We start from the raw sequence: 14133 nt of genomic DNA, 5'->3' as shown, positions 1-14133 counted from the left end.
AATTATTTTTTCTGTTTTGTCCATTCCTGTAACTCATTCTGTTATCTTAAACTCCTTGGCTTTGTTCAGATCGCTGATTTGAACAAAACAACTGTATATAGAATTTTTGATATGTTTCCATTTCCAGAGTCTCTTTTATATTTCTTTTTTGTTGGCTTTGATCAGACTATGTGACCTCATCATCAACATTATTACTATTTCCTTCATATACCTCTTGAGCGATGATATAATCTTCCAATTGTTCTTCACAGGTCTTCAATAGTATTTTAAAGGTGTTTATGGCAAAGTAGTGTTTTCTTTTTGTTCTTGGAACTTGAAGCAACACTGACAATGGTTAGAGTGGGCAGTGCTTTATGTGAAATGTTTCATTGTGTTCTTGCATAAATATTACAGAAGTATGGTTATAGCAAGTATCAGATACTTTAAATTACTGTGCTAATCACCCATCTCTTATGGTAATTAGGGTGAGACTTTTTTGGCAGTTCTTCTCTTTTGGAATGCTAAGGTAATCAAGTGCCTTTAATTAGTCTTGCTTTTGTTTGAATTGGGCAGGTAAAGTGGGACCCTTTTGTCTTTGTTTTGGAGTGCTTCTCAGCACTAAGGAATCTTTGATTGAATGGGGAGTTTTTGATGACCTGCTTAAAGTTCACATAGGTTTGAGTCTCCTGGTTGTGATGCCCTCTGACCCTGAAGAAGTGTATATATACTCAGAGGTTAGTGTTTTTTCTTTAGGGGCACACTCATTGGAAGAGTGTTGTTGATTGGGCCAGACGAGACTCTGGGTAGCCTTTGGAGCCCCCCAGCTTTGAAAAACACAGACGTTGGTGCCTCTCTCTCTGGGAACTATGTAATTCCCTGTTCAGACAGCCACAGGCCTGTCTTTTGATGTCTGTGTGTGTTTGCTCTGTTTACATAATTTCTGCTTGCAATTTCTGTTTGTATTTTCTCTGAAGTTTAGGGTGTTGGCTTCCGCCCCTGAACTAAGTGAATGGCATGTGTGTATTTAATTAAAGTAAGATTGTTAACCTCTTAAAGTTGATTTCCTTAGAAAAGCAGATCAAAGAATCAGTGTTAGTAGCCCTTCTGTGTGCTCTCATTGTTGGTCTCAGTGGGCCTTTCACTTCCAAAGCAGCCGCTACTAACATTGTTGTTACACCATCATAAATGCGATTGTTAAATGCCTATCAAAATAACTCTAATTGTAAATCTTTTCATCCACATTTATGGGAATATAAGTATATATTTTATACTTCTCCACAAAAGAAGGACTGTTTTAGTTTCCATGGTTTTCAATCATTTTACCAAGTTATCAGTGCCATATCAATGTAAGGAAACCATGTTCCATTCAAGGCTCATAAAAGCAATTGAAATGAACTTACACTTTGAGATGCTGCTTTTATCCTATTTATCCCTGTATTTCCTCACTCCTCATCCTGTATTTCCATAGTGACTGCACAGGCCCCAAGCGATATCACACAACATTGATTACCAGATTGTTTCATGAGATACTCTATCATGCTGTTAGTTTTTCAGTTACTTTTTCTCGTAGTAAATATACACTGAAGTTTTCTGAAGCTTGTATTTCTAACAAAACAGCAACTCCTTGATCTGTGTGGGAAAAGTGTTTTAAAAGCCTGAAAGATATATATGGATCTATTGCTTTTAATTTGAAAACATTTTAAGTTGTTGTTAAAAGTAATCATATAAATATAGTTTTAAATATATCAATAAACATATATTAAGCACCTACTATGTGGCAAACCTTGTGTTAGTCCAAAAACAGATGATAATGACTAAATGGCATTCAGAGTTAAAAAGGATAATGATATTTTTTTTTTACTTTGCATTTACTGTTCCACCTGATTTCACTTCCACAAAACAATATCCCCGTCTCAGGATAAGCTCATTACTTCTCACCAACATGCTGGTAAATTAAGCCTTGATTGACTCTAACTCCCTCAGCCTTCTGTTCTCTCTTGTGAAGAGGGAAGCAGAGTACCAAATTCCTCACAAAATATTCCTTTACTTCCAGGAGCCAAGATGGCAGGGTAAGCAGCAATTTGGTCTCACCCTCCTTTACTGACCTTGAAAAACCTGGAAAATACCACCCCAGGAAAAATCCTGGAGCAGTGGAGCCAGCAGAAAGATGCAGTGCAACAATTTTTTTTTAGCTCACAAGGCTGAGGGGATTAACAGCAAAAAAGTTGTTTTACTGTGGCTGAAAGGAACCATTACAGGACAGGAGACATCTTGGTAAGCCAGTTCCAAGCCCCACCTCAGCAAAGGAGAAAAAGATCCTGAACCCCAGCATGGTGGAGCTGACAAGCACCAGCACCAGGATCCCTCCCCTGTCTTCACACACCCAGGGGAACCAGCAGACACCAGCACAAAGAACCACCACTTGCACCACAGACATGTGACCACCAGGGGCTGAGCCTACCCATGCTGTACTACAGACCACAGGGAGGAAGAGACCTCCAGTAGCCAAACCACCCCTCCCCAACCTTTCACCCTTCAAGCTTCAGTGTAACCCCTGGGGAAACACAGAAAGACCTCACCTGGCCTCTGCACAAACCAGCCACCACCAATAGCTCCAGCTCAGCATTGCATAAGCCACAGCATTATACAGCTTCCAGCTGCCAGAACCTGAGGTCCCAGCACACAAAGCCAGTACCCAGGCCCCTAGCCCCCAGCACAAGAACTATGGGACACAGCCCCCCATGCCCCAGAAACAGAACTCAACTTTAAAAGCCAGGAAAAAGGCAAACACAATGAGCAAAAAGCAACTTATAAAAGCAAAGATCATGCATTCTTACTATGGGGGCAGGAAAGATCAAAACACAAATTCAAAAGAGGACAGCATTGTCACTATAGCAACATCTGAAACCTCAGAGGGGAATATGAATTGGCCTCAATCCCAGAAAGCATTCTTTGAAGAGCTCAAGTAGGATTTTATATGTCAAATTACAGAGGCAGAAGAAAACAAATGAACAATTCCTTTAAACAATTTAAATATCTTGGAACTACTGTCAAGATCATGCAGGGCCTTGCAGCTTCTACATTAAAAGGTCAGAGGGCTTGGAATATATTCTATAAGCAAAGGAGCTTGGATTATCACCAAGGATCGACTATACAAAAAAGTTGAGCATAATCTTTTAGCAAAGCAGATGGACATTCATTGAAATAGGGAACTTCCAGACCTTACTGATGAAAAGACCAGAGCTCAATGGAAAGTTGATCTTAAAATACAAGACTCAAAAGAAGCATGAAAAGTTACACAGGAAAGAAAAATATTATCCAATAAGGGCAAACTATTTACATCCATACATGGGGAGAAGATACTTGTAACCAGTAGTGTGATTCAAGCTGTTGACACTGGTTTGGTAGAACTGGTACCTAATTTTAGGTTGAGTTTGGTGAGCCAGTTGTTACTAGGGGTTGGGCTTGCACCTGCCACATCAGCAGGGGTGGTGCCTCAGCTAGGTTCTGTGAAGAACCAGTTGTTAATCTATTTGAATACCACCACTGCTTGCAACTCTTGAGAACTTTATCATTATTACATTTAAAAGGGATATAAATAGACAGAGGGTGTTTGTATAAGTTGACTTTGATGTGCTGCTAAAAAACTAATTAAGGGGTGAAAAGGGATTGTAATTGAAGAAGAGGAAAGGAGGAAACAGAAAAGAGTGAACTATATCACATGATGAGGCAAAAAACTTATTACAGTAGAGGGAAAGAATGAAGGGAGATGAGCACTATTTGAATTTTACTCTCATTGGACTTGGCTCAAGAAGGGAACAACATACTCAGTAAGGTATAGAAATCTAACTTGCCCTACAGGAAGTAGGAGGTGAAAGGGGAAAGAAAATGGAGGGTGTGGTTAGAAAGGAGGGAAGAAACAGTAAAGGAAAGGGGAAAGAAAAGGGAAGGGTGACTGGCAAAAGCTAGGGAAGACTGAGAGGTGGGTTTAAAAAGCAAAACTCTTTTGATGAGGGAAAAGGAGAAGGGAGGAACAAAAGCATAAACAAGGGAGGAAATAGGATGAAGAGAAAGACACAGAGAGTAATCATAACTGTGAATGTGAATGGGATGAACTCTCCCATAAAACGAAAGTGGATAGCAGAATGGATTAAAAACCATAAGTCTACAATATATTGTTTAGAAGAAATACACTTGAAACAGAGGGATAAACACAGGGAAAATGTAAAAGGACAGAGTAGAATTAAGTTTACCTGCATATGCCTCTTGATTCTTTGAACAATTTTTGCTTTGACTAATACCAGGATCACAACCACTGGTCTTTTGGATATTCTTGATGGGTAATAAATTTTGTGCCAGCATCTAATTTTAGTTCTGCATCTTTCTAGATGTTATATTTTGATTTAATTTATCATTCATTTTCATTTTATTCAACTATGTAGCCCATTAACATTCAAATTTATAATTGTAAGGCTTGTGTTTCTTCCATTTGTTTATTTCAAATAGATTTTTATCCTCTTTCTATTTTAGGTCAGTACTTTCCCCTCATTATTAGCTTTGTTTACAATATTTTTTAAGGATTTTATTTGTTTTTTTGTTTTGTTTTGTTTGTTTTTTTTTGGAGAGGGGAAGTCAAGGTAATCAGGGTTAAGTGACTTGCCCAAGGTCACATAGCTTGGAAGTGCCAAATGTCTGAGGCCAGATTTGAACTCAGGTCCTCCTGACTCCAGGGCTGGTGCTTTATTCACTGTACCACCTAGCTGCCCCTGTTTATAATATTTTTATGCTAATCTACTCCCATAGGCTCTCCTTACTACCACCTCCTACTTCCTGTGTACTTGAATTGATCATTTTATCTTCCTTTGTTTTTATTCACTTAAATATTTTTGGACCATATCCTTTGCCAGCTAAGTATGTGACTGTATCAGTAAGGCAAGATTCATGATCTTGAGGATGACCGTGAATATGCCTGTATGGTTCAGAATCACAAATTATGAAAAACTCTCTAGGTAGAAGGCAGAGGAAGTATAACATTTATTTAGACACCAGGGGATCAAATGCCCAGACCAATAACTCCAATTTGATATAGGAGTAATTATATTCCAAAATCAGTAAGTCCAACTCAATGTAGCAACAAGGAAATTATAACACAGTATTATAGCAAGTCATCCTGAAATCTTCCTCCCTGCTGAGGCCTCCACATAAACACTCAAGAATCCTAACTGTCTGCTTTCCTGTGTTTGCTGCCCTCTCAGTTTTCTTGTCTCAGAAGCTTCTTGGTTTCCACTCCACTCTCTACTCTGCACTCTTTCTGCAGCTCTGTAGTCTTGGATTTCTTACTTCTCCTCTTTGGGCTGGATTCTGAATTCTCACTTCTGACTCCTGACTCCTGACTTCTGAATTCTCAGTTCTCCATGGCTACCCTCTGGGTGTATATATTCTTTTTAGGGCCTGAGGGCATCATGCCCAATCAGCAAAAGGGTGTGGGCCTGAGTCTTAGTGCCTAGTAAGTAAAGGGAATAGGCCTACCTACAAACAAGCCTCTAATCAAACTTTCCTAAATTGGCCCCACCTGAGAACTATGGAATGAGTGGGAAAGATCTTTAATCAAATTATCACCACAATGATTCAGTATTCTCCTCTTTCCCTAGAACTCTATGTAAGTAACATCCTTTTCTGTTACTCATTTTTTAAAAAAATAAGATTTCATTTATTAGGCCTGCCTTATTATTTATATCCTGTTCTAGTCTATTCAATTCAACAAATATTTATTAAATACCTGCTATATGCCAGTTACCATGCGAAGCACTGGAGATTAAAAACAAAAATGAAGACAGTCCATGGCCTCAAGGAGCTTATGATATAATGTAGAAGACAACACACAAAAGGAAGCTGGAACGTACTGCTATGCCTGTGATGGAGTATTTAATTTCCAGTTTGCTCTGACCTGTCACATGTTGTGTTATACTAGAGTAGGCTTCTATGGTATAGGAAGACATGAAAAGAGGGATATGGTGCAGTTTGAGGAAGAGGAGGTATTCAGTTACTAGGTATGTAGAGGACAAGAGAGATGTCCTAGCATAGCTATCTAGCTTACATGACATTTAGTGTATTTCACTTAGTTTTGGTCTTCACACTGTAATTGTATATTGATGAGCTGAATCTGGATAATGGTAACAAAGAGGATGATGGTAATTGGCAATAGAATATGGTTGCTCTGAAGGGACTGAGTGGAACTTTACCTTTGGCATACACAAACCTGAGCCAAAATATGGTGGCTATAGACAAATATTTAAAGCATTTTCACTGAAAAACACAAGAAAGCTGATGATTTATAGTTTGAGGATGAACATAATTTCTAAAAGGAAATAGATTCATGATAATTTATCATTCACTTTAAATTGTGAAAAAAAACAAGAGTATGCTGTTGAGCTTAATATTAAAAAAATTGATGTAAACAATAGAGAGGACTGCACTTTTCTTGAGATATATATCTGGGATAATACTGATAAATTACTGAGACTTGTGAGCTATTATTTTAAAAAGAAATTTAAAGATCAATGATTTCATCAATGTGGATCCCAACCCAACTGACACAGTTTGTTATTTTGGAAGATATTGTCCTAATGAATTATTGCATTCTCTTTGAACTTCAACTCATAGCCAACAGATACACTGTCTATCACCAAAAGTATTTTTGAGTCTTTTCAGCTTCATAGTACTATTTTGACTTGTTCTTTGCTATCCTAATCTCATAGAAGTCATGTCTAAGCATCTCAACAAGATTTTGGCTATTAAAAAAATTCTGAAAAGTACTAGACTTTTCTGACATATTATTGAATACTTTATGATTTAGTGTCCACTTTTCCCCTTGGGTCAACAAAAATAGGTGTAATTTCACCATATAAATTATAGAAGTTTTGCATATTAGGTGTGGATGATCATGTAGTACAAATCCATATTATATAAATGGGAAAATTAATTCCCAAATTGTTTTAAGTAACTATCTCAAAGAAGGAATTAGAATTTTGTTTTATTTTTTTTCTGTTTTGATTTGGGGTCATAGTGATAGTTATTGGTGGGAAATTAATGGTGGTGATGATTTAGGAGACAGAAATTATTTTAGTTGATTGATTGATTGAAGTCATGTTTGCTAGTTCTCAGCCCACATCTTTTTTAACTCCAAAACACTTGCTTCAAAATTAAAAAAAGTTTATGACAATAACTCGTTGACATTCTTTGACAATTTTTTTTTGAGTTTCATTAGGTATTTCATTAAGGTTAAATCTTTCTGATCGAGTAGGCTTGCACAGGAGAAAGTCAGTGGCCCTTCAGGCTAGGTCCTTCAGATTTCATAGTGTACCACTGGCTCTGGCTCTACGCTGGGATCACCTCCTTGCTCCAGGTACAGGTTGTTATAAGGATATTGCTTTGGAGCCACAGGCCGATAGGAGGGGAACACCTCTCCTAACCAGAACATGAACATCATGAAGCCGCAGAAGCTGGAGAAATGCTTACACATAGTGTTCCAGGAAACAGGTGTGGGGGATGTATCCACACGATTTCGAGTGTACATATCAAAGTCAAAGTGCATCGGTTCACCCCAATTCAGCCTCAGTTCTGAATGGTCCCAGTCATACCATGGGTCTCGTTCATGCTGAGAGCGGTCTGGAAGCTTGGGATAGTCACCGTACCCGAAGCCGTCGTCCGGGTAGGGCTCGTAGTCTTCCACTCGCATGTTGTACTTCTTGGCGGCGGCGGCGCGCTCCTCCGGCGTGCGGGGATACGGTCCCGGGAGCATGTCCTTGCTGAGGCCCGAGGCTGCTCGGGCCCCCAGAGGGTTCACCCGTCGAGCCGCCGTCCCCAACCACCGGATTCCCCCCATTCTTTGACAATTTGAACAGAGTAACAGATGAATTAATAAATCATCTGAAATATTCCATTCATTTTAATTAAATTTATGGCTGGAGACAGTGGTGGGATTTAGCCAGTTTGTACCAGTTAGGTAGAACTGGTACCTACTTATAGGTTGAGTTCTGTGACCTAGTTGTTAGCAGGTGCAGGGCTTGCACCTGCCACGTCAGTGGCAAGGGTGGTGCTTCAGCTCAGTTCCATGGAGAACAGGTTGTTAATTCATTTGAATCCCACCACTGGCTGGAGACAAATGTATATTCTCATTGTAGGTGGTCTAATTTGAATAGTTTAAATTATAAAGATTATTTAAATATGAATAAACTTAAATAATCAGTAAAGGCATTTAAATAGAAAATTATGTCCCCATTTGTGTTCCCCCAAATGCGACTTCATTGACTTCTACATATACTCAACTTTGAAAATGAAAAAAGAGTATAAAAAGATTTGAGTTACATTTTAGACTATTCTAACACATATAAATAGGTATCTGATAAAATAACATCATGGAACTAATTTGGAAAATATGGAAATATTTCAAAAATATACCCCTCTATGTATATTTTTCCTTAGGAACAGGTTTTTCTTACATGAATGAGCTAAATAATTGCCTCAATTTTCTTGTTCTTTTGCTGATTTCTACATTCTGTTGGATGAACAAGAGAAATGAAGTGATGTTCAGAGACTTCTCCAATATAAATAGTATTTCAATAAAATCAAAACAATTTAGCAATTCCATTTTGTATGCATGAAAAGTCAGATTGCTTCTACTTATTCAACATGGATTGAAGAACAAAATAAACAACCAAATTGTTCCTCTCTGCCACTCCTAATATTTTTTTCCTATAATTCAATCACTCCATATTACTCAGATTAGAACTCCAAGGGCTATGCACAGACCAAATCCCACTCTGATTGGCACAAAACTTTGCTCTATTCTGTTTATGAAATTGACTGGTTCAACCCTCCTCATCCTTCACTGGAGGCACCGGAAAATTTAAAGAATAAAATTCTGAAGATGCGAACCGAAACTATTCCAGTGATAAAGAAAATGAGAAGCTGTCTACAGAGATAGATTTGAATATATATGGAATTCATTAACCAACTGACATCTTAAAGACAAGAATTAAAACAACGTTGGTAGATGATGAGAGATGCACATAAAAATGTTGCATATTACTATAAGAATACCATCAATAATGTTAAAGTTCAGAATGAGATGATGTTGGCAATGAATCCAAAGGACATTGTTTGTTTTATTTTGACATGTTGTGAGGGGTTAAAAAATATAAAAGAAATTCTAGGTTATGATGTATAGGGTGATATTAATGAATGACAGAAGACAGTACAACACAACTATTGTTTTGGTTCTGTTTCCTCTCTCCAGGATGATCTTTGATCTATTTTTGTAACGGTAAGCATATCTAGATCATCCTTAATTTCAGGAGAGCAAGGAGTTAAAACAGATCCCTATTTTCCTCCTTATTTTCTGAACAACTAAAACCAAAGGAAATGACAAATTCCTACAAGCCATTCAATGATCTTTATTATAATTCTAGTTTTCCAGCTTCCTGAATTATTAATCCCATTTTTTTTCTATTCTGAAATAAAACTAAATGAAGATTCATGTTTTCATTGAACAAGATGAGGGATGTAAATGCAAGGAAACTAGAATGGTAGATCCCAAGTGACTTCTTCTGCACATTTCTTCCACACTTGTGCTTTAGTTCTCTGAGAGCAATAAAATATGACAATGTGAGAATAATCTGCTGTGATGCTGAACCACTCAAATAAACACATGGCAGAACATAGTACAAGGGACCAGAAGTGATAGTTCAAGAGGGAAGAAGCAATTACATTCATTTGTTTTATATTCTTCTAAATTGCCTATAAAATTAGGAAGTTGTGAGAAGGGTTAGAGGGAAAGTTTTATTTGAATTAATTAAAATTATAGTAGGGGTTTAGAATGAGACTGGTGATGTCTGCTTGCAAGGGAATGAAGGGAATTATGGTAATTTATATGACTAACTGAAGAGAGTGAAGATGGGAGTGTAAAAGAATAAGGAAGGCTGATTTGATCATTCAATTGACAAGATAGATCCCTGTTTCTGAGAGAAGTATGATATAATATAATGCATGCTATCAACTTTCACTTAATAAAACAAACAGAACTCTAAACCTATGGTCATAGAATTTCCTAAATATTGCTTAAATTTTATGAATTTGGTTTCTAGCATACTATGTCAGGAGAGCATAAGTTCTAGAAGACTATATCAAGCTTCATGTTTTTGTGGAAACATGGTATAGAGGATTGAGTGGGGCATAGGGTCAAGTAGGGCAGCTACTAGACATAGGTGACATAGCAGATAGAACACTGGGATTTGAATGTGGAAGACTCATATTCCTGAGTTCAAATGTGGCTTAAGACACTTAGTAGCTGTGTGATTTCAAATGTGGCTTAAGACACTTAGTAGCTGTGTGATCCTGAGCAAGTTACTTAAAGGCAGTATAAAATGAGCTCTAGAAGGAAATGGTGAATTACTCCAGTATATTTGTCAACAACACCCCAAGGGGGATCACAAAGAATTTGGCATGATTCTAACATGAACTGTATGTCAATGGATTAAGTGCTTGGGCCTGTTGAATCTGTTTCCTTTTTTGTATATTAAAAATAATGATTGTACTTCCTATTTTAAAGTGTGAGTGAATGTATCCAAATGATTTTGCAATCTTAAAAGTGTGATATAAATGCTAATTATATATGTATATATATATGCAATATATAAACATATGTTCATTTATTCATTACAGATACAATGATGGAATATATGTCTGTCATCAAAGTACCAGTATGTTTAAAGTCAGAGATACTTAGAGAAATGCAAATTAAAACAACTCCGAGGTACCACCTCACAGCTATCAAATTGGCTAATATGACAAAAAAAGTAAATGATAAATGTTGGAGATATTGTGGGAAAATTAGGACACTAATAAAATGTTGGTTTCAGTTGTGAACTAACCATACTATTCTGGAAAGCAATTTTGAACTATGCCCAAAGGGCTATTGATCCAGCAATACTCCTGGTAGATCTGTATCCCAAAGACATCAAAAATGGGGGAGGGAGGATCTATTTGTACAAAAATATTTATAGCTGCTCTTTTTGTGGTGGCTAAGAATTTGAAATTGAAGGGATGCCCATCAATTGGGGAATGACTAAATAAGCTGTGGTATATGATTGTGATGGAATATTATTGTGCTATAAGAAATGACAAGCAAGATGCTTTCAGAAAAACCTGCAAAGACTTAAATGGACTGATGCAATATGAACTGAGAAAAAGCAGGAGGGCATTGTACACAATGACAGCAATATTTTTCAATCAAAGACTGTGAAGACAGCTATTTCCAATGATAGAATGATCCAAAAGAATTCCAAAATACTAATGATAAAGCATTCTATCTGCCTTCAGAGAAGGAACTGATATTATCTGAATATGGACTGAAGTATGCTATTTTCACTTTCTTTTTTCATTCTTTTTCATTGTAATCTTCTTGTACAAAATGACTAATATGGAAATGTTTTACATGATTGCACATACATAACCTATTTCAGATTGATAACAATTTCAGGGAGTGGGAAGGAGAGGATAGGAAGGGAGAGAGGGAGGGAGGGATAGAATTTGGAAGTCAATTTTTTTTAAAAAAAAGTTAAAATTATTTTAACACATAATTGGGGGAAATAAAATGTTAAGAAATAAAAATAATAATAAAGTCAGAGAAATTATGTTAACTGTTTCCTTACAGAAAACAAAATAAAATTCACATAGGCACTTCTTTACATTTTGGTTATAGAAGAAATTCAAGTGTATATGCAAGCCATATTAATGCAAAATCAACAGTCCAAAGCCAAAAGGTGAGCATAATTGAAAGTAAAGTTGGACAAAGAAAGAATTTCAGCTTGGGCAAATAGTTCATCATAATTTTATATTAAGCTAATGTTAAGGGCATCATGGGTGAGGAGATGCTGAAAAGGAGCATGGGACAAGTAATGTATTACTCACAGACATGTAAGTATGTGTGGCTCCCTTTTCCTTCATAACTAAGGATGATATCAATGGTAGCTCAGGCATACAGTGTGCTGTGTACCTTGGTCTATTGCCCAGATCTCCTAGGTCTCTGACTATAATGATTGATGCTAGGCAGATTCACAGGGACTAAGTGGAGAGAGACCTAAGGAGCTATCAACCAGTGATCTAGACTGTGAATCCATATATCAACCACAAAGAAACTATCATTAGTAAAGTTTGATAACCGTATATGTGATTAGATGGATTAGATGACTTTGCTAATCTCTTAGTTTGCTGATCTTGAATTCTTAAATATAAATTTAACTATCTAAGCCAGTTATTGAGTAGACATGAATTTCTCATTATATAGACAGATCAATCAGTGGTGAAACACGAAGTTTCTTTTCTCAGCTAGGGCCTAGCAATAGCTCAATCCCAATATGAATTGTAATAGGAATTCCTATGGCCTTTTAACTCATTATACATGAAACAAGTTCCATATGTGCTATATTTCTAATGAGCCACTATAATGGGAGATTCTGAATGACACTCATATCCGCCTGAATGGAAAGCAATTGTGATATTGAAGGCAGAAGACAATGTGAGAAAATAAAACCCTTCTAGAAAAGGGGAGTTTGTTACAACACAAAAAAGCAAGCTACCAGGAGAAGACAATTACTTATAAGAATGTGCCCTCAGAAAAAGTAACTGAAGCTCCTTACAGTAGAATGTAAGTTGACTGAAGAAAAGAACCATCTCACCTTCTCATTATGTTCCCATCTCCAAGAAAAGTAGCTAATACAATGATTATTCAGTTTTTGACTTTCTGAGAGTGAAGCTCTGAGGTGATTCCTGTCTCTATATTCAAGAGAAATTACCAGGGGGAAATGAAATACTCTCTCATGTGTAATAGAGAGAATCAAATTATACTGGGTCGGGGCGGAGCCAAGATGGCAACATGAAGGCAGCGTCTTACCGGAGCTCTCTCACAACGTCTGTCAGATTCCCATAAAAAAGTAAATTTGAACAGATTTGAGAGAGTCAGAAACCGCAAGCAGTCTGCGTGGGGCCAATTTCCAAGCCGGGAGAGTCTGAAAGGCTGAAGACACGATCCTGTAGGCTCGGAGAGTGCTCGGTGCGGAGCTGCTCCAGACCAAAGCGGAAGCGGCTGGCCGGGAAATCCACGTGGGAAATGGGGTGGGAGAAAGCTGGGCGCCCGAAAGTGGCGGAGATCCCCAGGACTCCCAACACAGGACGGCAGTCTGTGGGAGCCACGAGAGGCAGCACAACGCCACCGGCCATGAAAACACCCACTCCTGACGCTTGCAAAACCCAGGAACTCGGCTTCTTGAACTTCTGGAAGACTCAATGGCCAGGTAAAAGGCTCTAATCCCTCCCCCCCTCACCCAGAGAATTCCTCGGAAAAAAAAAAGAGAACTGAAATAGAGGAGAAAGTAATGGTGCCTCACAGGACAAATACTAGAAGCTCATTAGTCCCAGAGGTGCAGAGTCGGCAGGGGTCAACACCCGGAGCCCAGACTTAATCTTGCTCCCCCAGGGGAAGCGCCAGTCATCAGCTCAAACAACAAACAGCTGAGACCATTGCTGAAAAGCAAGTGCTGGAGAACACCCATAGGGAATGAGATGCCAGGGAGCCAGACCCCTCCCCCACACCTCAGGAAACTGAAGGTTATAATTCTAGACTCATAAGCCCCAGAATAACAAAGCTGGGACAGAGAGCCCAAACCCAGAAATTCGGGGTAAAGCCAGCAAAAGGCAAACCAACATGAAGAAGAGCACAAAAAAACCGAGGACAATAGATTCTTTTTATGGAGACAGGCAGGATCAAAATATCAATACGGAAGAAGACGGCAATGACACTATAGATGTGTCTGATACCTCAAAAAGTAATATGAACTGGTCTCCAGCCCAAAAAGCATGGCTAGAAGAGCTAAAGGTGAATTTTAAAAACTAAATTAGGGAGCTAAAAGAAGACGAAATCAAGTCCCTAAAGAATAAGATTGGTGAAATGGCTACGGAGACACAGAATCTAAAGAGAGAAAATGACACCCTGAGAGGTAAAATCAACCAAATGGAAAAGGAGACTCAAAAACAAAATGAAAACACTAACTCATTAAAAATTAGGGTTTAGCAAATGGAAGCTAATGAATCTATGAG

At 37.9% G+C, this 14133-nt stretch overlaps 1 protein-coding gene across 1 annotated transcript; it reads right to left on the bottom strand.

Moving 5' to 3' along the window:
* Positions 1-7225: 7225 nt before the first annotated feature.
* Positions 7226-7864, bottom strand: LOC118831775 (NADH dehydrogenase [ubiquinone] 1 beta subcomplex subunit 8, mitochondrial-like). The gene has a single exon (XM_036739212.1). It carries the CDS (start codon positions 7862-7864, stop codon positions 7325-7327), a length of 540 nt encoding a protein of 179 aa, XP_036595107.1. The 3' UTR covers positions 7226-7324.
* Positions 7865-14133: the final 6269 nt, after the last annotated feature.

This window comes from Trichosurus vulpecula, chromosome 1 (genome assembly GCF_011100635.1).
Source record: "Trichosurus vulpecula isolate mTriVul1 chromosome 1, mTriVul1.pri, whole genome shotgun sequence".
Taxonomy (NCBI): Eukaryota; Metazoa; Chordata; class Mammalia; order Diprotodontia; family Phalangeridae; genus Trichosurus; species Trichosurus vulpecula.
The sequence above is the reverse complement of the archived record's forward strand: the minus strand, read 5'-3'. Positions and strand labels throughout refer to the sequence as shown.